We start from the raw sequence: 21,336 nt of genomic DNA, 5'->3' as shown, positions 1-21,336 counted from the left end.
CAAGTTACTGAATCCTCTCACGCCTTCTCTCGACGTGCCTCCGCCCCGCACACCGCCACCCTCCAACAAAGGTAGGGGCCTGGCCCACTGCAAATTCTAAGGTCCACTGCGGCCATCTCCAGTCACGGGCAGTTCCCTAGATGTAAGTTTGGCGTCTAGCGCTACAATCTCCTTGGTTTGATCTCTCTGGCCAGTGTGCCTCTAGGGAGAAGCAGAACAGGTGAAGGCGGCTGGAGGGAACCAGTTCCCGGACGGTCCGAAAGGGAAAAAGGAGGGTGCGGGGCGAGGGAAGGAGGAACGACAACAAGATAAGTAAAAGGAGGCGCACCCAGAGAATGGCCTCCCTCCCAGGGATCACCTTGCGTTGACCTAGTTGAGACGTGCAGGAAGGAACCAGAGAGGGAGAAGGAGAAGGGCGGGGCGGGGCTAAGGGGTGGGCGGGGCAGCGAGCCGCATCTCTTTCTGCTGCTCGGCTGTGATTCGCGGACAGATTCGAGCCGGAAGCGTCCGGGAGGCGTTGGCGGCGGCGGCGACGGCGCACGTGGTGACGTGCGAGGGGGTGAGGCGCGAGCGGGCGGCGGCGGCGGCAGTGTCTCCCCGACGCGCGTGGAGGTCGGTGTCTCCGAACTGCTGGGCGCAGTTTCTCCGCCTGGTGTTTCGGCGAGACTGTGCCACCGAGTGAGCGGGTCCCCGCGAACCCTCGGTGGCGCTGCCCGCTCTTCAGAGCCTCCGTGGACTGACCGCTCGTTTCTCCCGCTCGATCGGGTCCCCCCTCCGCGGCCTCGAGGCGCTTTCCGTTGGGCCTATTCCCGCCCGCTTCCTGCTGCTCCCCGTCGAAGCTCCAGAGATGAGTTTTTCCATCTCTTCAGAGATGAACCAGGTAATACGTGCTGGTCCCACCGACGGTGGAGGAGGAGGAGGGCGCGGCCGGAATCCGATGTGAGAGATGGCGCGGGCGGCCGCGGAGAGGGTGGGTGGAGTAGACCCGTGTCCTGGTCCCGGGGGAAGGCACCCCGAAGCCGCCGCGGCCCTCTGAGAGCGAGGAGCCAGCGCCGCGCGGGCCCTGCGCTCCGGGCACTGCCATGGTAGCTGGGTCGCGTTGGCGGCCGCGGGCGTGTGCCGACAGTCTCGGAGAGCGCTGGGGCAGAGGAAGCAGGGCGGGAGAAACGAGACGCTGTTGCTCGGGGGCCTGGGTCTGAGCCGAGCGGGGCGGGGATGACCTGCCGGAAGGAGGACGCGGGAATCTCTGTTCCCGCTGTCAGAAACCGACGCCTAGTGTATGGGGTTGCCCAGGTCTGGACTCCTCTGTGAGACCTCCCGGGACCCGGCGCGTGTGGACGGGGAGCCGGCCCCGGGCCGCCTCGGTACTCGGGGCCTGGAGTGGAATGGCACCGCATCCCTGATCGCCGTGGGCCGCGGGGTCCTTTGTTCCCGCTCCACGTTGCCCGCTTTTCTTGCCAAGCGCGCGGAGAAGGGGGCGGGAGGAGGGAGGGAGCGAGCTGCTGGCCTGACGTGTCGGCGCTGAATGACTGCAGGGTCGGCCAATCGCGGGCGGGGGTGTGCTGGCGCAGGGCGCTGAGCCACCCAGCCTGCGTCGTGGGCGCCAGCCCCGCGGCGCGCGGAGGAACGCCTGGGGCTGCGGGGCTCTCCAGACAGTCCCTCGGCAGCGCTCGCCGGTTTCTTTTTTACGAAAGAGAAAGAGATCCGCGGAGAGGTTTGCTCTTTTTTTCATCTTGCATAGGGGCCCTGGTTATAAGTTCTTAGGACGGTATCGGGCAGTATCAGATTGAGGGTTGAACGCAGGGAAACTTGAACCACAAATACTTTAGAAACAGATTTACTTTCCCCCAGTCTGTAGTAGCCAGATCTTTGAGACCGCTGACATTTAAAAACTAAAGCAAGTAGAAACCAGGCGCGTTTTTGTATCTGTTAGTGCTGGGTTAGAACACACTGGATTCAGGCTGTTCTTTGAAGACGTGTGTGTGGGTCTTCTGTCTGGTAATGAAGAACAACTCTGGAAGCCTAGTCGTCGAGCAGGTACAGCATGAACTAGACTGTGTTTTCTTTTAATAATTCTAGTTGGGGCTGTTGATTTATGGGTAACAAAATACTGATGAATAGTCTGTAGGCATAATCTTGCTGAAACTTCTTTCTTAAAGACACCAAGGAGCGGTTGTATTTTTACTGGCCTATTTATACTGGCCCCATCGGGAGATGAGGCAAACACTGACTATTTAGAATGGGATTAAGAAGAGTGTCCTTTAATGCCAGCTGGCAGGCTGCTTATCAGATGTCTATAATTTGGTAGCTGGAGGTAAAACCAGACCAGAGCCACTGACCAAGAGATGGTTTTCCTCTGTATCTTCCTAATAGAGGAAATCTGTATGGGTAATAGATATTAATTTCTTAATTTGTAGTTCTGTTTTTCTGACTTTTCCCCCAAAACAAAGCATTCCGTCTTTTGATTTACCTTGAAATTAGCCGTTTTCTGGCTACTTATTTTGGGGTGGGGTTTTGTTTTTCTTGCTTGAAAGACATTTGAGGGGGCATTTGACTGGTTTTGCAAATAAGTGTGTTTTAATTAATGTAAACGTTTTCTTGTTAGAGAAATGTGTTAATCATTGTTACTAAGATACTACTCCTAGAAATCATGTCATAGATTTTTCAACAGTATGATTGTATAGTCAAATCTACAAGAAGGAATTCTTAAAGGTTGGGGATCCTCCCACCTTGTTGTGCTAGAGTGTAAATGGAGGAATTATGAATAAGGTAGTGATTTCTGGGTTTTTGTTAGAACTAGAGAAAATACATGCTTATCTTCATTTACCACCCTGTAAATGATTTCTATACTTATATCTAGGTCAGTATTCTTACACTTGCAGTATCAACCTGGATATCCAACAGGTACCTCCGCTTTATAATGTCCCAAAGCAAATGCCTCCCTCCCTTCTTTTCAGCATGCAACAAACTAAAAATGATTGTTTTGCTTTTTTGAATTCTATTTCGTATTGATTTCGGTAATGATGCCACATATCCAGCCTAAAATATCCTCACTGCCTTAGGATAAGCATGGAGCCAAGTGAGTCTGCTGGGTATATAATATCTGTACTTAATTTTCCTGCTTCCATGTTTTACCCATTCCTGCAGACCACCCCCCACATTTCTGCTAGAGTATCCTATGGTTCTTGCTAAAATCCTTTTCTGCTCTCCAGTACTGTTTAAACCTAGCATTGAGGTCTCTCTTACTTCCTTTCCCACTATTTTCCAAATTTGTCCTGCAAATTATAATCTATTGAAACAGAAATGGCTGCAGTTTCTGGAATATGTGTGCTGTCATACCTTTTTCCCTTTTTATTTGTGCTGTTTTCACTGCATGGTTTTTGTCTGTCTGGTTTGGTCTATGTAGTGTTCAAGGCTGGGGAATGGAGTTAACTATTGTGTCATGAGCATCCCATTCCAGAGTGTGCCTGCCATATGTTCGGTGCCATAATGTTTGTGGGATGAAAGAATTACAGAACAGTGAGGTTAAAAGCATGTAGCCAAGTGAGTCTGCTGAGTTTTGATACAGGTGGAGGGTGATAGTTTCAGAGGTGACATTGGGAGTCTCTTCTGGTTTTAAAAAGATTCATTGATTTACTTTGTATTATTATAGTCCTTTAAAAATGGAGTTGTTTATTTTGTGTGTGTTGACTGCCCTCAAAAGATTACCTTGAAGTGTTAAGGATGCTTAAAAGTTTGATGATAAGGTGTTATCTTGCTCTTCTTACTGAAAGCCTGCGAAAAATATGGGCGCAAGCGATATTGTGCCTACCTTTTTCTTTTTTTAACAGCTCTTTGATAAGACCTGTTGAATTGTATGTATTTCAGTTAAACTAATCTATTTGGGGCAGTGATAACATATGAACTTTTGGGTGTTACTAAAGAAGTTTAGTTACTTATTTACGGGTCTTCTCCCTTTTCTTGCACTAGTCATATTAAAGAATTGAAGGATGTTTACCAGAAGATATTGTACTTGACCCCAGTTTTAATTTTAAAAGTGGATTAGTCAAGTGTATATTTTAAATATCAAACAAAATTCTAAGTTTTATACTTTTATATAACTCTGGGATATTGGATCTTTTGGTTTGGCTTTTCAAAGAAAAAAGGTATTTATCCCTTATTTCACCAGTTACTGAACTTGAGTTCCATAGACCAAAACTAAGACCTTCTATGAATTTTTGGAAAAGTTTAAAATTCTCAATTTGCCTAAGCTTGCTTAGTAAAAGTGAATATGAACTTTCAAAGACATGGTTTTTTTGTAGGCAGGCAGTTGATGTGCCCTGCCTCCAATTTGGGGTTAAGTAAGAATGGGGGCTTAAATGAGGACAGTAAGTGAATAAAGTAAGTTTGCTACATTAATTTAAATGTCAAGTGGACTTGGGCTAGCTTTTAAAATCAAATAGGGTTGGACTGATGAGCAGCCATTAAAGAGATGAGGTTCATATTAAGACCTTGATGGTACTAGAAAATTATCAAATACTAGATATAGTAGGACTTATTCCATTACAAAACTAATAATATTGGACAAATTTATATGCCAAAAGTTGCTCCAAAAATTCTCCCAAAGGACTGAGGTGATTTTAACCATCTGTTTTTGTTTTTAAAAATATATTTAAGATAGAACTTCCAATTTATCAAATATAAATAGATGCCATTTTAATTCTTAGTTGAATCAAGACTAGTTTATAAGTAAATACTGAATAAACTGGTCAAAGTTTAAACACATGCATAAATCTCCATATCATGTTTTTGATTTTTCAAAGGGCACATTTTAGTCATATCCTGGGGGTCCCCCTTCACCCTTGTTTTAAGAGTGCCATATGAAATTGACGTGAGGAGTTACCAGCTATGCCTGTGGATTGGCCACCCTAGTATATATACCACGTAGACAAAGATTTCCTTAATTGCGCTGGGTATTGGCGAAAAATGTTTGAAGGTTTCTTTAGGATAGTATGTTCTCTGTGTATAGAGAATTGTGTATTATTTGGAAAACATTTGTTTTGTTAGGACTGGTTTCTTAAAAAAAGCTGAATTAACTAATCTAGATGAAAGTGTAGAACAGAGGAAATCAATATCACATAATGGTATGATATAATTTTGTTACAGGGGTAAGTAAGCATTGACAATAATCCCAACCTGAGTCAGAATACTCAGGTTTCCTTGCAATAAAATCTAAGTTACACAGGTAGGGTGTATGAGATCCCACTCTTGCGGATTGTGCATGTGTTGAATTGAACACAATAGGTTTGTTGAATTAGAAGGTGACCAGCCATCACTGGGTCCTGGGTTAAGTGATTATTCCCCTTAACATAAATGTTAGATTTAGAATTGCAGGTTTGAGTGATGGATAAGGAAAATCTGGATAATTTAAAGATGTCCATTTTAAAAAGCCATGTACATCTTTCAAATAATTTCTTATTTAGTTCTGGTTTCCTGAATTAGTGGAATCGCAGTTCGGGTGAATCTTTGTATTCGTTTCTAGGCTAGTTGTTTTGGTAGGGGGTAGGTAGGATGGATACAAAGATGAACAAGACAGGCACTGCCTTCAGGGGACATTGAATCACAAAGATAAACAGGTATACAGAAGCACAACACAGAACAGTCCAAGGCCAGCTGGAAGATCACACATCCTTTTCAGAAAGGGTTCAGTATGTGGAGGATGGGAAGAAAGTACTCCTTACCTGGGGGGATTTGACAGGGGCTCTACGGAGGTAAAACTTCATCTGGCAGAAGTTGGATTAAGGGTATTCCAAGAAGTGCCAACAGCTTGAACAAAGGTTACAGAGGCTGGAAGTGCAGAGCACATTTTGGGGAACAGTGTATCTGGTTTGACTGTAACATTGTGTCATGTCTGGGAATAATGCCCAAAGGTTGCTTGCTGGCTAGTGAAAACAGACCTTTCTGTATTAATTGGGAATCTAAGAAAAAGAATATTAGAGTTAACCAGTATTTATATTTGTTCTCTAATCTTGTGCTTGTATCTCTCACTTAAATGAAAAATATTAGCTCCTGCCTTTCAGGGAAGGATTTGGTGGTGGTGGGGGGAATCACCTGAGTGGTTGCAGGTTAAATGAAAAACGTTTATAATCACGTTTGTGTTATTTTCTCTATTTGTGTCATTTACCTCAAAATCTCTTCAAGAACAGGACTTTGTGTGATCTGATCTACCCAGATCAATGACAGTCTTTGATCATTCTGAATATCTAAAATTTTTGTTACAGATTATGATGCATGATTATCACAGAAGAAATTCATGTCTATAGCTTTTAAGGACTTGATTACATCATTTTCAAGCCTGATAGTTTTGGAATCACCATTAGAGTTTACTTCAACCACTTGTCTTCATACCTCAACGAAGTGCTGAGTTTTAACACTCCTTTGTCCTTGGATTATATTTAAGACATCCCAGAAAAACATTTCTCACCAGTATAGGAGGTAAGTGAATATTCATTGCCCAGTGCAGCATTGACACGTAATTTTTCTGAAGACGAACAGACTTTCAAAATTTTTTAAAGGTGAAGTCAGTAATTTATAAAAAATTTTTTCTTTTTTTCCCTTTCTATTTTGAATTTGAATAAATAAGTTACTTCAAACTGAAATCTTACTTTTTTTTTTGCTGCTCAAGAATTTTAATTTTAAACATACAAATATTTTGGGTTTTTTTTTTATCTCTATTACTGCTTTTTAATGATGCATTTTGTGTAGCCATTAGTCAGTTGTTCATAAGAAAAGGAGAAATGGAAACTTTTTAGAAGAACATAAGTTTCTATCATGTATTCTTGTATTTAGAATATATGAAACCTGCAAAGGAAACAGAATTGAAGTTTGTCTTATGTATCAGTTTTCCTCACACGTGGGTAAAGGAATGCAGCCCAAATCCAAGAACAACCTACACACGATTATCAAGATCACGTCACAGCCTTCCAGGCTTTTAGGTTGCTTGTGAAATGGGTTTGGGCAGCGCTGAGTTTACATTTCCTTCCCTTCACAAAGAACAGGCATGGAAATCTGGGCAAATTGCTGTATGGATCCTTAAAAATATTTATGACCAAAGCATAGGGGTACAAAGACTTGAACATTTCAGTGCCAGTGTTGTTTCAGCAATGTTTTTGAGTGATAAAATTTTTGTGGTGTTGATAGTATGGAATTTGAAAATAAAGATACTGTATTACTCTTTAAAATATAAAAATCACTGTGCACAAGTAAAATAACTCAGGTTCTTTTTGCCCTTTAGCCAAATTTATAAGAAAAATGATTCCCAATGGCTATTTAATGTTTGAAGATGAAAATTTCATTGAGTCTTCTGTTGCCAAATTAAACGCCCTGAGGAAAAGTGGCCAGTTCTGTGATGTTCGACTTCAGGTATTTAAAACTTAATTGGAAACTTACAAAATTGATCTTTTATTACTAAAAAGATCTTGAATTTGCTTATTTTCTTCATAGGAGGCATTTAATGAAATGACTTTAAAAAATGAATGATTTACCTAGAAATGTAAAGGACCTGATGTAGTAATTATAATAACTAGAGAAATGCATAGTCCACAATATTTCTAATTTTAATTCCCCATAATTTCAGGTCTGCGGCCATGAGATGTTAGCACACAGAGCTGTCCTGGCATGCTGCAGTCCCTATTTATTTGAAATCTTTAATAGTGATAGTGATCCTCATAGAGTTTCTCATGTTAAATTTGATGATCTCAATCCAGAAGCTGTGGAAGTCTTGTTGAATTATGCCTACACTGCACAGTAAGTTCTTTGAAGTAATTCATATAACTTGGAGATGTCATGAGGAAATTCCAAATATCTCTAAATTTATTTAAATTAAGTGTCTACGGTCTTGGTCTCTTAAGTGATAACTTTTTTTTTTAATAGGTTGAAAGCTGATAAGGAATTAGTAAAAGATGTTTATTCTGCAGCCAAAAAGCTAAAGATGGACCGAGTAAAGCAGGTAGAGTACCATAAGACATATATAAGGAGTACTATTACTCGCGAGTCTTATTTTATCTCATTTAGAATGCATAATTTGTCATAAGACATTCGTTAGTCTCAAGAACTTGAAAGTCTCGGTTTTCCCCTAGAGAACTGAATATGCTTTTTTAGTTGTGTAGCTGTAGTAATGTAGCAAGGTCAAACTTTGTCTTAGATTATCGATACAGGCTAAATTCTTGCTCTTCCTATAGTCTTCTCTCGTAGGGTGGTTGTATCGGTCGGTGTCTGATGGCATGAATTAAAATATTTGTTTTTCTCAAGAGTCAAGTCACATAATTTATATCCTCAGTTCTCTGTTCTACTCTTCTGCGTTCTTCTTTAAACATATTCCTTCTAGAATTTAACGCCATTGAGCAGTGTTTAATAATTCACAGGAAAGAAAGCATTTAATCCTCCAATGTGGGGGTCAGTCAGTCAGCTGCAAGCCTCAGGTCAGCTGCCTGTTTTCGTCAAGTTTTAATGGAACAAACCTTTCATTTACATATGGTCTATGGCTGCTTTCCCCCTCCAGATGAATAGTTGTAACAGGTACAGTGTGGCCCATAAGCATAAAGTATTGATTATCTGGCCCTTTAAGAAAAGTTTCCTGGCCCCTCCTCTAACAGCATCTCCTCTGCTTAAAAATCCTTCTGTGGTTTACGGCACACAGCGCTCAGGTTAGCACCATATTCTCCCTAGTGTAGTTGCTGTTTTTCCAAAATTATTTCCTAATCGTCTTATCTTTTGCTCCAGCCAAACTAAAGTTTGCAACATCTTTCCTATTTCCTATCTGCGTTCAACACCATCGTCTCTCCTGTAGAGCCCAGTTGAGATAATTGTGTTTATGAAGCCTTATCTAATTCTAGTTGGAAACTACTTTTCTTAACATTACATATGCATTATCATAGCATTTCAGTTTATTGCTTTTTTTCCTTAAACAACTTACCTATTTGCGTGGCATTCTTAGTTGTTTATTGTTTGTATACATTGTGTCTTCCCACTGTTAAACTTATTCTATTAAGGCAGTGATGTTTGATTCGGTTGTTTTTTTTTTTTTTTTTTTTTGGTATCTTCTCATAATGCTTACACATTGAGTTAAATGTTAAGTAAAATTACATTTAAATCTTGGCACGCATATTTGTTTTCCAAGGTTTGTGGCGATTATTTACTATCTAGAATGGATGTTACCAGCTGCATCTCTTACCGAAATTTTGCAAGTTGTATGGGAGACTCCCGTTTGTTGAATAAGGTTGATGCTTATATTCAGGAGCATTTGTTACAAATTTCAGAAGAAGAAGAGTTTCTTAAACTTCCACGGCTAAAGGTAAGGAGTAAAATCTATAAAGATACATATACTACTTAGTTTCAGGCATGGAATCTGTGTGTTTCAAGCAAGTGACTAATGGCTATGAAAAAGACAATACACTGAAATGATAGTTATTTTTAGCTGTGTAATTGTTTTCTGCCTACCAGTTTGTTTACTTTGTTTTGTTTTGTTTGTTTATTTTTGGCTACTGGTTTCTTCACACATTAGAGTAAATGTATGGAATGGAATGCAGTTGGGCACCTGTGACAGCTTTATTATGAAATTGAGAATTGAACTGAAAATTAGAGACTCACCACTGATCCGCTGTTACTGATTTTTTCCAATTCTAGCTGGAGGTAATGCTTGAAGATAATGTTTGCTTGCCCAGCAATGGCAAATTGTATACAAAGGTAATCAACTGGGTGCAGCGTAGCATCTGGGAGAATGGAGACAGTCTGGAAGAGCTGATGGAAGAGGTTAGTTTTAAAGTAAATGGGATTTAACAATTCTTAAGAATTATTTTGCTATAACATGAAGGATTCCCTTTCACTTTTATTTTATAACCATGACCCTAAAGAATTTAAATTTTGCTATAGGTACCCCTAAGCTGAGAAACAGGGGGGGTGTCCAGGTGAGCTGAATGAACTGTTCAGTTTGGTCTTCTGCTTTTCTTTTTATTTCTTTGCTTATTATGTGCTATTAACTTTCTTTAAAGTAGCATGTAATTTGCTTTAGAAATGGGAGGTGGTACTGAAATTTTCTGTAGATTCTTAATTTTTCTTCACAGGTTTTTACTTTAAAGTTGACAAGTAGGTAAAAGCTTCTAATGGTTGTTCCTCCCCATTGATTTATCTCCCCATAGGTTTATTAACAAAGCTAGGATACCCAAGACTGAAGAAACAAGAAGAAACCTCAAGTGTATTGACACGTAAAGAAGCAGCAGTCCTGCCCCAGTTCTCCTAAGAAAAATCCGCTGTGGGCAGAGAACGATGATGATTTAATGGTGTTTACTCCTTTACAGGATTCTCCTCTTTAAAGCTCTGTGTTTTTCATTGGTGGTGTTCATACATGTAGTCACTCAACTTTGGCTACTTTTAAAAAACACACAAGAAAAAAATAATGAAGAAATGCTGGAAATTAAATATATGCCGATGAGCAGTGGAGCGACCTTGCATTTATCACTCCACTTAAAAGCCTTTCAGATTCACTAAAGGCTTACCAGATCTGTTAGGCCTTTAAAAATACTGTTATCATTATGTTTGAAAAAGGCCTGACACGAGATCTTTAAGCTCTCTGGTTTCTCACTTGAAAATCAGATGCATACACCACGTATTTGCATCTGTTAAGGGAAGTAGCTCTACAGCTTATTTGAATTTTTGAATTTGTGTTTCATCTGTTCTTGACATTGCCTACAGGACAGAAATATGTTCATGCGAATTAGACCACTTATCATGAAAGGTGTAAACCATATTCAGTATTTTATTGTACATATGTATATTCTTTAAGACCCTATATATTGTACTAGTGCCTTTTTTCTTAATGCTGTATAATAGAAGTGATGAACAAAATGAAGATTTCTTTCACATCAATCAAGCCAAGGACTCTTCAGCCAGTGTTAGAAGATTCTGTATTTTATTTTTGTTTTTTAAATTTTTACAACCATGACATGTATTTTCTTTACTTCGGGATCCTGCCAGAGTAAGATGTCAAGAAGCTCAAGAAGCACACTGGAGGTTACCTTGAGGCGTGTGTGATCTGCATACTAGCGGAGTAGCCATGGAGACAGTAGCCACATGGGTGTTCTGTTGCTGTTTTGCAGGTTCAAACCTTGTACTACTCAGCTGATCACAAGCTGCTTGATGGGAACCTACTAGATGGACAGGCTGAGGTGTTTGGCAGTGATGATGACCACATTCAGTTTGTGCAGGTACACATTGCACATCTGAGGTAACCTCAGGTTCCAATTTGATTAGAGCATTTTATAGTAGACGGAAATTTTCCTTTAATGAAGGAAAGTGGAAGAATTTCATTGGTATGACTGGACAGGAACATTTTTGGGAGAAAAGCATACCTTCTGAAGAGTTACGACCATTTTTACCACATAAAAAGAAATTAACTCAGCAAATCAGAAAACCCCATTCAGATTTTTTTCTCAGTAGGATTTACAAGTAGTAAGAAAAAGGAAATATAAGATGGAGCAGTATAGAAATTATTTGGTTAGAAAAATAGTGTGCAACAGGAATGACTATTAAACCCAATTTTTAAAAATCTCAGTGTAAACTTTTTGAATTTATGGACAGATAACACAGAAAAGTGTCACACAGAGAGCCTTAGTTTAAACACTACCCAGATCAAGAAGAAAGGATTTGTAGTCCCCTGGAAGCCTTCTTCTTGCCCCCTCGCAGTCACTGCCTTACACTACCTCCAAAGGAAACCATCCTCCTAACTTCGGAAACAATAGATTCATTTGCCTGTGTTTGAAATTTATATAAATGGCCACACAGTATTCATTCTGTTTTGGCCTTTAGCTCAATGTTGTATTTGTGAGGGTAAAATATAAAGTAGGCTAGTTGACCCAGTTTAAGGAGTGTTTTCCTTTAATAATTAGAAGATAAATGAAAAACTCAGAAGTAACCCGTATGGTGGTATTATCAAGTGTTCTGTGTTAACAGTGGCTGAGTATCTTTATTTTGAGAAAAAAATTTTTGGGTCTGAGTTAGTTGAGAACTGTTCATGTTTGTGCATTTTGAACATTTAGGATATTTTCCCTCTTAACTCTAAACACCTTAAGTTAACATTTTTAAAAAGTACTCTTTCAATAAGCAAAGATTGAATGCCTGATTAAGTGTCAGGTAATGATGTTAGATATGGGGACATAAACGTGTAAATGACAGTTTCTACTGGCAGGACCTTCGAAGAGTAGGTAAAACAATACGGATTTACAAGGTATCTACGAAGGGCATAAAAGGGAGAGGCTAGTGGAGTCAAGAGAAACTAGGGCAATTGCACAAAAAGAGGCAACATTTGAGCAGTCTTAGGAGTTAGAAGTTTGCATAGCAGATGGACGGAAGTGTGTCAGATAGCAAACAGTGTCTTCAGGATGGTACTCTTCCAATCACAGTGGGTCATGAGACAGGGAAGTAGGTAAATGCCACCTGAGTGGGGCTTACACTTTATCCTGTAAGTAGTGGGGACTTGCAGTCTAGACAAAGGAGTAGAGTGATAGAAACAGATACATTTCACAACAATAGGGGGATTGGTTAAATTACGGCATTCCTATACAGCAAAGGTCTGTATATTAATCCTATGTTAGACATTGTGCACTAGCAAATGGCAGTCTCTAGGTCATGGGATTCAGCTGATTTGTTTTCATTTTAGAAAATGATTGCATTACACCCTTCTATTTTTATATCCAGGTACAGAAGGTAGATTAGAACTTGTGAGACCAATTTGTAGACCGTTACAAGCGGTAGGTAGTTCAGGTGAAAAAAGGATGACTTGATCTATTTATCTGCTCAGGAAAGAGAAAGGATGGATTCTAGACATTTATAGTTAACAAAAGTTGAGTTAGTGCTCCTTGATTGTTTAGATTAGGAAAATTAAGGAAAAGGAAGCATGAGTGAGCAGGATTCTGACATGAGTAACTCCTTAGAAGGTGCTGCCATGAATAGAGATGAAGTAGAAAGGATGAGGGACACATTAAGCTTCAAGAACAGGAAAAGAGGTTAAGAAGCCATTAGAAAGGTAGGAGGACAGTTAAAATCAAATTGTATTGTGAAAGCTAGCTAACATGGGAGGAGCAAGTTTGAATGAGGACTAAATTGTCAGCTGTGTCAAATCATTCTCAGGGAAGTCATGTAAAAGACAGTTAGGGCTGTCTCTCCTGTACTGGTGCTAGGAAGGCATCTAGGAGTAACCTTGAGTGGATACAACTGCCAGAGAGTATTAAGGTTAAATCCTTAGCTGGAGCAACTGAAAAACCACCACCATAGACCATCCCTGGGGGAGCCAGAGGCAGAGAAAGAGTGGGACAGTGGGTGGGCTGGGTGGTAAAAGTTGATGTGGGCAAGTTTGGAGATAAGGGAGATTAAAGGATTATGTTTGAAAATGTTCCAGAAGGAATATGAAGGCATGAACCAGTATTCCTGTATAAGGCTTCTCAGAACACTAGTCTTCACTGTCAACGTACTTTTCTCTTTCACATTGATTTTTCTCTAAATTTAGTCCATATATTAGAACAGTTTTCTTAATAAAAGCTCTTAATGTAAGCATCATCAATTTGTGATACTTTGGATCCCCTTCTTCCCACAAATTGGGGTGGGGTTTTCTGTACCTCATAATTCTAGTAGCAGAAGACATAGTCTGTCATAGTATAAAGAGTGGCTTTATACTCAGAACGCCTCATCTTTTAATTGTACTGTCTTAGGCAATGCATATTTTTATCTATAAAATGGATAGGTAATATTGTCCTCACTGTATTAAAAGATGATGTGAATAAAGTACCTAGTAATACCTAGGTGCATAATAAATATCTAAATGGGCTTTAGTAACCTTTAACATTGTACATTCTCTGTCTTTTCTCAAAGTAGCCTATATGTGCTATAACCACCCCTGCTGAATGACCCAGACCACACCTTGAATAGTTTTTTCACAGCCTCAAGTAACTACCAAAATCTTTTTCTTCATTGTTACATGGCTTTTTGTTTCCACTAGAAACAAATTTCCATTAAAAGTGTTACCCACCCATGTGGCTATGGCCCTGGGAACCAAAATAAGTGGATGGGCAGACATGCCAGGTACTGAAGGTGGTAGGTAGTACCTGCTCATTTGGCAGATCCCGGCAGGATAGTGTTGACTCTTCCAATTCCATATGATCGTATCTTTTGGAAGAAAACCATCAAAGGGAACTCACACATGAGGACATTTGCAGAATTTGCAGCTTTGCCCATTTCTCCCCCTTTTAGTGTTCCTGTGTATTCTACTTTTGTGAATGTTTGGTTCTTTTTGTATTACTGTTTCATTTCTGATTACTATTTCCTTTTTATTTTTCTGTTTTGATGTAGTTTTACTTGTTTGGAAAACCACTCTTAATTACCTACAGGGTAGTCCTAAAGAAATATACTTTTGTTTCTCATAATTACTACACTTTTTCCCTGTAAAATACCTTGAGAGACTGGATGGACATTATGTCTGCTCACTTTTTGCTGGCATTGTGTGGATATCAGTACATATGATGTAGTTAGGTTCGACAGTTTCGTGGAAACAGTGGGTTCTCGGTTAATTCTAGAAGATTCTGTACTTAATATAAAGAGTATGTGAGCTTATGTGGATTATGGGGTAGGGAAGTTTTTTGTTTGTTTTCTCTGCATTAAGGAATTGATACTTGACCCACAACGTATATTTTTTTAATTGTTTAAATTGAGCTTTTTCTAGCCAGGCAATTTGTATAAGTGTAGTTGTTTCATTATTAAGTGGAGATAGAAGTATGCCAGTAATTTGTGTCAATTGGAAAGTGGTGGTTTGTATTAAATTTAGGTGTGCTATAAATGTCCTACATAGGTTAAGGATACCAAGTGTTTTTTCAGTGTTGTGGAATAGCTCAGGAACAGAGGTGCACCAGGTATGGTCTCCGGCTAGGTTTCTGTAGCTACCTTTTGATTTTGCAGAAAAAGCCACCACGTGAGAATGGCCATAAGCAGATAAATAGCAGTTCCACTGGATGTCTCTCTTCTCCAAATGCTACAGTACAAAGCCCTAAGCACGAGTGGAAAATCGTTGCTTCAGAAAAGACTTCAAGTAAGTGTGTTACACTTATCAGATTGTCTTCAATTTATTTACTTCTTAAGAATGAGTGTTAGTGGAACCACTGAATACTTTTAAATTGACTAGTTGAGGAAAAAACTCAAGCAACTAAGTTTGGAAAACAATAGCAGATCATTCCAGTCTGGAATCTGGAGTCCCAATTCAGAATTACACAGCAACCAAAAGTAGTAATAATTGCATCTTAAACACAGAACTCTTGTGCTTTTACAGATAACACTTACTTGTGCCTGGCTGTGCTGGATGGTACATTCTGTGTCATTTTCCTTCACGGGCGAAGCAGCCCACAGAGCTCACCAACAAGTACTCCAAAACTGACTAAAAGTTTAAGCTTTGAGATGCAACCAGATGAGCGAATAGAAAAGCCTATGTCTCCCATGCATTATGCACGGTCCGGTCTGGGGACAGCAGAGATGAACGGCAAACTCATAGCCGCAGGTAAGAGCAACGATGAGTGAGTGCTTGTAGGAAACCTTCAACTGGCTAAGCCTCTAAATGGACTTTTACACTTGCTTGTGACATGCAAACTTTGGAGACGGTTTAATATGCCTTCTTTACTCAGCATTCCACTTTACCACATTCTAAGAAGACAGAACAAGTAAATACGATAGTATTGCCTCATCTTTGAGTCAATGTGTTTCTGATTCTTAAAATACTATAAAGTGGGTAAATTGTTCTAATTTTCAAGCCAAGACTAAACAATTTACTCATACTGATAATGTTACAAGCACTTAGTTAAAAAGATCAACTAACAGGGCCTTAAGTTTGTGGATAAAAATTCTTTTTCTCATTGTATAGGCTACTTAAACCATTCTAGACCAGAAACTGTGGTCCAGTTTAATATTTTAAATGTAAATCTTCATGGTTCTTTTACCAGGTGGTTATAACAGAGAGGAATGTCTTCGAACAGTTGAATGCTACGACCCACATACAGATCATTGGTCCTTTCTTGCTCCCATGAGAACACCAAGAGCCCGGTTTCAAATGGCGGTGCTTATGGTAAGTGCAGGAAGCAGCAGCAGCCATATGTAGCTTCTCTGCTTCAGAACAGTGGAAGTCCTAACCTCTCGCTGTGGTACAGGGCCAGCTGTATGTGGTTGGTGGATCGAATGGCCACTCAGATGACCTGAGCTGTGGAGAGATGTACGATCCAAACGTAGATGACTGGATTCCTGTTCCAGAATTGAGAACTAACCGTTGTAATGCAGGTAATAATGTTTTTCTTCTGAGGTAATCGGTACTGAAATATGAGAATTGACGTATCGGTGTATAACCTTATTTTATACTCACCTAGGAGTGTGCGCTCTGAATGGGAAGTTATACGTCCTTGGTGGCTCTGATCCATATGGTCAGAAGGGACTGAAAAACTGTGATGTGTTTGATCCGGTAACAAAGTCATGGACAAGCTGCGCTCCTCTTAACATTCGTAAGTTGATTTCTTTTTCCCTTAAGAGTTGTTTTTTTCGAAAGACCTGAATCAACAGGATGTGTAGCACACACTTATAGTTTGGGGAGGTAGAGTAATAATTTTGGTTGGACTTGATTTTATAGGTAGACACCAGTCTGCAGTCTGTGAGCTTGATGGGTATTTGTACATAATCGGAGGTGCAGAGTCGTGGAATTGCCTGAACACAGTGGAACGTTACAATCCTGTAAATAACACCTGGACTCTCATTGCGCCCATGAATGTGGCCAGGCGAGGAGCTGGAGTAGCTGTTCTTGACGGTGAGTGTTGGGACTTGGAGGGAGGGAGGATGAGTAGGTCCGGAAACTCCAAGAGCACGTCAGTGGTAATTACATGCTTGCATAACTAAGAATTCAGAAGCAGCCATGTTTTCTGATGCCGTGGGGATTGGTGGTTTGTCTTTTAGAAATGTCTTCTCTAATCAGACTCAGAACTTGATACAACATATTAATTCACCAGTCTTTTGATGGGTTCACTGAATTAAGTCCTAAGTCATTTTCTTCTATAAACCACTCATAATGCATCATCTTGGAGTTTGAGTTTCTTTAGAGCAAGAATTTAAAGAATTTGATTTGTAACACAAAAGAAGTGCAAATCATCTAAATCCTTTATTCTAAGTGTCTACTTTCTACCTACTTGGAAGCAAAACTTTCAGACTATTCTTAGTTTTATATAGACACAGCTTTTCACATCCAATTTATTGGTTTATATAATGCTTAATTATATAATTATGATAATGAATTTAATTTGGAACAAAAGCAGAATTTTAGTAAGCTTCTGGCTCAGAGCATGTGTGTGTAGACAAACCAGCAAGTAGCCCCCTGGCCCGCGATCTTGAGCCTGTTGTGAGCCTTTGTCAGTCCTTTCACAAGTATAGCAGGTCCTTGAATAGCGTCGTTTCATTTGAAGATGCTGTAGGAGCTCAACTCTTGTTTATATCAATTAGCCTATGGCAAAATTGGTTTCGTTGTATGTCATTTTGCTTAAAGTTACAGAACCTACTGATGACATTAAGTGAGGACTTATCTATGGACGCAGGTAGGTTAAGTGACAGTCAGATGAGAAAAGGATGAATTTGAGAATCCATAATAAAAATTATTCTAAGCTACAGCATATTTAATGCTAACATTTTATCTGTTTGAAAATAACTATTAACTGCTCTGCATATATATTTAAAAAGTCATAATGCTCACTCTGTTTCCAAGAAGAAATTTCTTTTCCAAAACCATTTTATATAGTTGGAAAGCTCTTATAAAATGGTTATCCAAAATCTGCTCTTCTATAACTTCTTTTGAACCTTAGTTTTTATGTACTGGACTAATACAAAACTTCCAGTGCACAGAACTGTTCTGTTTTGCCACTTACTAGCTGCGCCTTTTGGCGAGTCGTCCAGCTTGTTTGTGCCTTGTTTCATCTGTAAAATGGCAATAAAGCGGTAACACACAGGACTGTTGTGAGAATGGCACTTTAGCTAGATGCTGCCCGCCTCCCGTTCAGTTGCCAGAGTTCCATGTGCGAATATGGGTTTTTATCAGTTTTCTTCCATTTGTACCCCAGCCTCTGGGGAGTGCTTGTCACATTTAATAAACACACGTGACAGAATGAAGAGGCATTTCTATGACATTCTCTAGATTTAGCGCATCTCATTTCTCTTTTAGGAAAACTGTTTGTAGGTGGTGGCTTTGATGGTTCTCACGCCATCAGCTGTGTGGAGATGTATGATCCAACTAAAAATGAATGGAAGATGATGGGAAACATGACTTCACCAAGAAGCAACGCCGGGATTGCAGCTGTCGGGAGCACCATTTATGCAGTGGGAGGATTTGATGGCAATGAATTTCTGAACACGGTGGAAGTCTATAACCTTGAGACAAATGAGTGGAGCCCCTATACAAAGATTTTCCAGTTTTAGCAAATTTAAGATTCTTTCAAACTAACAGGCTTAGTGATGTAATTGTGATTTAAGTAGAGGTACATTTGTGAATAAGGAGGGTGGGTGGGGATAGAGTTGCTAACAGCAACACAGAGCTTTTGCATATTGCATATTATTAAACGTGCTGTACATACTTTTTGTGTTATTGGGAAGGGACTGCAAAGATGAAGGTCTGTTTTCTGTATTTTTAGGACTACTTTCATTATTTTACTTTTTGGAAATTGATATTGTAAAAGAATAAAAAAACAAAATTGATTGGGCACATCATTTCAAGAAGTCCCCTCTCCTCTGCATTTGTTTTGCCAGTTTGCACAGTTGACGACTCTTCCCTCAAATGTGTTTTATGGGGCAAGAGGGGGAGCATTTTAAGACATTGGGCAGTTGGGTTTTCTAAGGGCCCCTTTTCAATAACTGGAACACTACAACAAAAGAGACTTATTTAAATAGATGACAAGGACTATTTCTGTTTTTATTAAAAGAAGTGACATGCCTACCAAGATTTAATCTTTTAATGATTGCCTTTTATAACTATATTCTCAGCAGAGTGCTTGACCTATGTTAGTAAGATATAGCAGATTCAGCTTACTGAAGTAGAGTGGTAGTCTTACAGGACGCTGTGGGAGGGGTTTCCTTTTCATGCCCAGAGTTCAAACTTCTAAGCTTTGGCCTCAGCTACAATGTTTTTTGAGAATGCAGTACCAGTGTTTATTTGAATGGAGCTGCTGAACAGGAATGTAGTTGTCATTTTTATTTGAAACACTGATTTTAAATATTTTGACTTCTTGAGGGTATATTTTAATATAGCAAGACACCTAATATATAACAGTACAGTGACATATTTTATCTTCTAAGTCCTGTTTTTATTATTGACAAAACAATCCCAAATGGCAGCCCTCAATTGTGAAAACAATTACTTAAACTGTATTGGGTTTATGAATGCAGCCTTTATCAGAACTATGTTTTTGTTCAGTTTTTCTATTCATGTGGGTAAATACTGGTTGGGGTCACTTGGTCTCCCATGGGTAGTGCTCCACATATAACTTATGGTGCTAAAACCAGCACATCCTAATGCCTGCTGCTCATGCAAACATATTAAAGGTACTTTGCAGGAAATCCTTGCACCATGGGATTAATATCCAAAGGTCTGTGTACTCCTTCATTACCAAAAGTTTGGGGGAAACATTTTTTCCAGTACTCGTGAGCTTCAGGTATTTGTGAAAAAGTATTCACCTGGCATCTTACATCTGAAATAAGGACTGATGTTTGGTTTTAAGAACACAAAGGCTTCTCAGAACACAAAGAAGCACCCAAGTCTAATGAGCCAACTGGGACAGAATGACTATCCAGTGGCTAACTTGGGTTAGGAAGAAAACGAGGTATTCTCCAAACGTTCCACAGGCACTTTGACACTTTATTTCCACAAAACACCTCCAAGAAAGGAAATCAGTTCACCTGATGACTGGCTCCTGACTTTCTCTATTGCTGGCTGGTTGCTCTGGACTAACGCTAGATTTGAATTTGCCTCTTACAACATTTTCAAATGGCTCTGTATATGCTCCATACAGCACAGGGAAATTAAGTTCCAGTTGGGGATGCAGCAGTAAAATCCTTGCAAAGTACCACGCAGTTCCTAAGTAACAATGTAAATAATATGTGAAATTACTTTGGGTCAAAGTGTTTCTGTATTACCAGTGACGCCAAACAGGTAATTTGGTGGCTAAAATAATATATTTTTTTAAGTATGTTTTAAATATAAGAAACTTCCATAAAGGAATAAAAACTGCTCAGCGACGAGTTGTTACTGTTTGTCCACATCTAAAAGGTACATGTTTTCTTGAGGGAAGGAGAAAATGTGGCATAGCATCAGCATAATTAAAAACATTTTTTTTCACCAGTGTGGGTTTTGGAGTAATTGAGAAACAACCACTCTTGCGATTGGTTGTAGTAATGCATAAAACATACTAGATTCCTAAAACACCAAAAGTATAAAATACCTATTTGAATTAATAAAACAATTGGTTATACCTCAGGCATGAATTTTCTTGTGACTTTCAAGGTAGGGCTTTGATTTGGCTTCTAGTATGTCATACACACTTTACCATTACTTAACATGTTTGAGAATCCTTATGTAATCATATTTTAAGAAAATACCTGGATTTGGGACTGATACAGTGCTAGAATCCTTGCTTAACTCCCTAGGTGTGTACCCTCTAATCTCAGAATTCCTAAAATTGAAGGCGGCAAAGGAGAAAGTGTCTGTAGAGGATAGTTTTGTCATTTATTTGTAACCTACTTTATTCCAAAAAAGGATTTGAAGAGTCTTTCATTGAGAGACTTCCTAACTCACATCAGACACAAGATAAATTAAGTAGGTGTAAAAGTGGAAGAAAAACAAGGAAACACCACTATATGAATCTTAAATTGTAAGGCCACGCCACAGATTTGGTCCTGTGAACAGACCTGTTAAATACATTAAATCAGTAAGAAAAGGATATCCTCCCATTTGCTATAACATGAATAGACCCTGAGCACATGCTAAATAAGACGAGTCAGACAAAGACAAGTACTGCATATCACTTGTAAGTGGAATCTAAAAAAGTCAAACCTGTAAAAACCGGAGTAAAATGGATGGGGGTGATGGTGGTGGTAAGAGTCAGAACTTAATACAAGTAGTAAGCCAGAGATCGAATGCACAGTATGATGAATATAGGCACTATTGTACTATAATTATGTAATGTGATAAATACCACCCAGCAATCATTACAATACATGTGTATGAAAGTAACATGGTACACCTAAATTTAC

General features: G+C 39.5%; 1 protein-coding gene across 1 annotated transcript; it reads left to right on the top strand.

Annotated features, from left to right (window-relative positions):
- Nucleotides 1–498: 498 nt before the first annotated feature.
- Nucleotides 499–20,125, top strand: IVNS1ABP (influenza virus NS1A binding protein). Its single transcript, XM_033092607.1, has 15 exons — nucleotides 499–880; nucleotides 6,261–6,474; nucleotides 7,274–7,401; nucleotides 7,616–7,785; nucleotides 7,912–7,987; nucleotides 9,158–9,331; nucleotides 9,664–9,789; nucleotides 11,133–11,240; nucleotides 14,980–15,109; nucleotides 15,347–15,571; nucleotides 16,011–16,132; nucleotides 16,215–16,341; nucleotides 16,428–16,559; nucleotides 16,685–16,858; nucleotides 18,257–20,125. Exons 3-15 carry the CDS (start codon nucleotides 7,291–7,293, stop codon nucleotides 18,508–18,510), a joined length of 1,929 nt encoding a protein of 642 aa, XP_032948498.1. The 5' UTR covers nucleotides 499–880; nucleotides 6,261–6,474; nucleotides 7,274–7,290; the 3' UTR covers nucleotides 18,511–20,125.
- The last annotated feature ends 1,211 nt before the right edge of the window (nucleotides 20,126–21,336 follow it).

Source organism: Rhinolophus ferrumequinum, chromosome 22 (assembly GCF_004115265.2).
Source record: "Rhinolophus ferrumequinum isolate MPI-CBG mRhiFer1 chromosome 22, mRhiFer1_v1.p, whole genome shotgun sequence".
NCBI classification, from domain to species: Eukaryota; Metazoa; Chordata; class Mammalia; order Chiroptera; family Rhinolophidae; genus Rhinolophus; species Rhinolophus ferrumequinum.
Note: the sequence above shows the minus strand (reverse complement) of the source record. Positions and strands in the feature narration are given on the sequence as shown.

What these genes read in the sequence shown, in the direction of transcription:
- IVNS1ABP (XM_033092607.1), top strand. Translation starts at nt 7,291, where the DNA reads ATGATTCCCAATGGCTATTTAATGTTTGAAGATGAAAATTTCATTGAG. An exon ending in TGGAAGAGCTGATGGAAGAG is followed by an intron (nt 9,790 to 11,132) that starts GTTAGTTTTAAA and finishes GCTGTTTTGCAG; the next exon opens with GTTCAAACCTTGTACTACTC. An exon ending in CTGCGCTCCTCTTAACATTC is followed by an intron (nt 16,560 to 16,684) that starts GTAAGTTGATTT and finishes TTGATTTTATAG; the next exon opens with GTAGACACCAGTCTGCAGTC.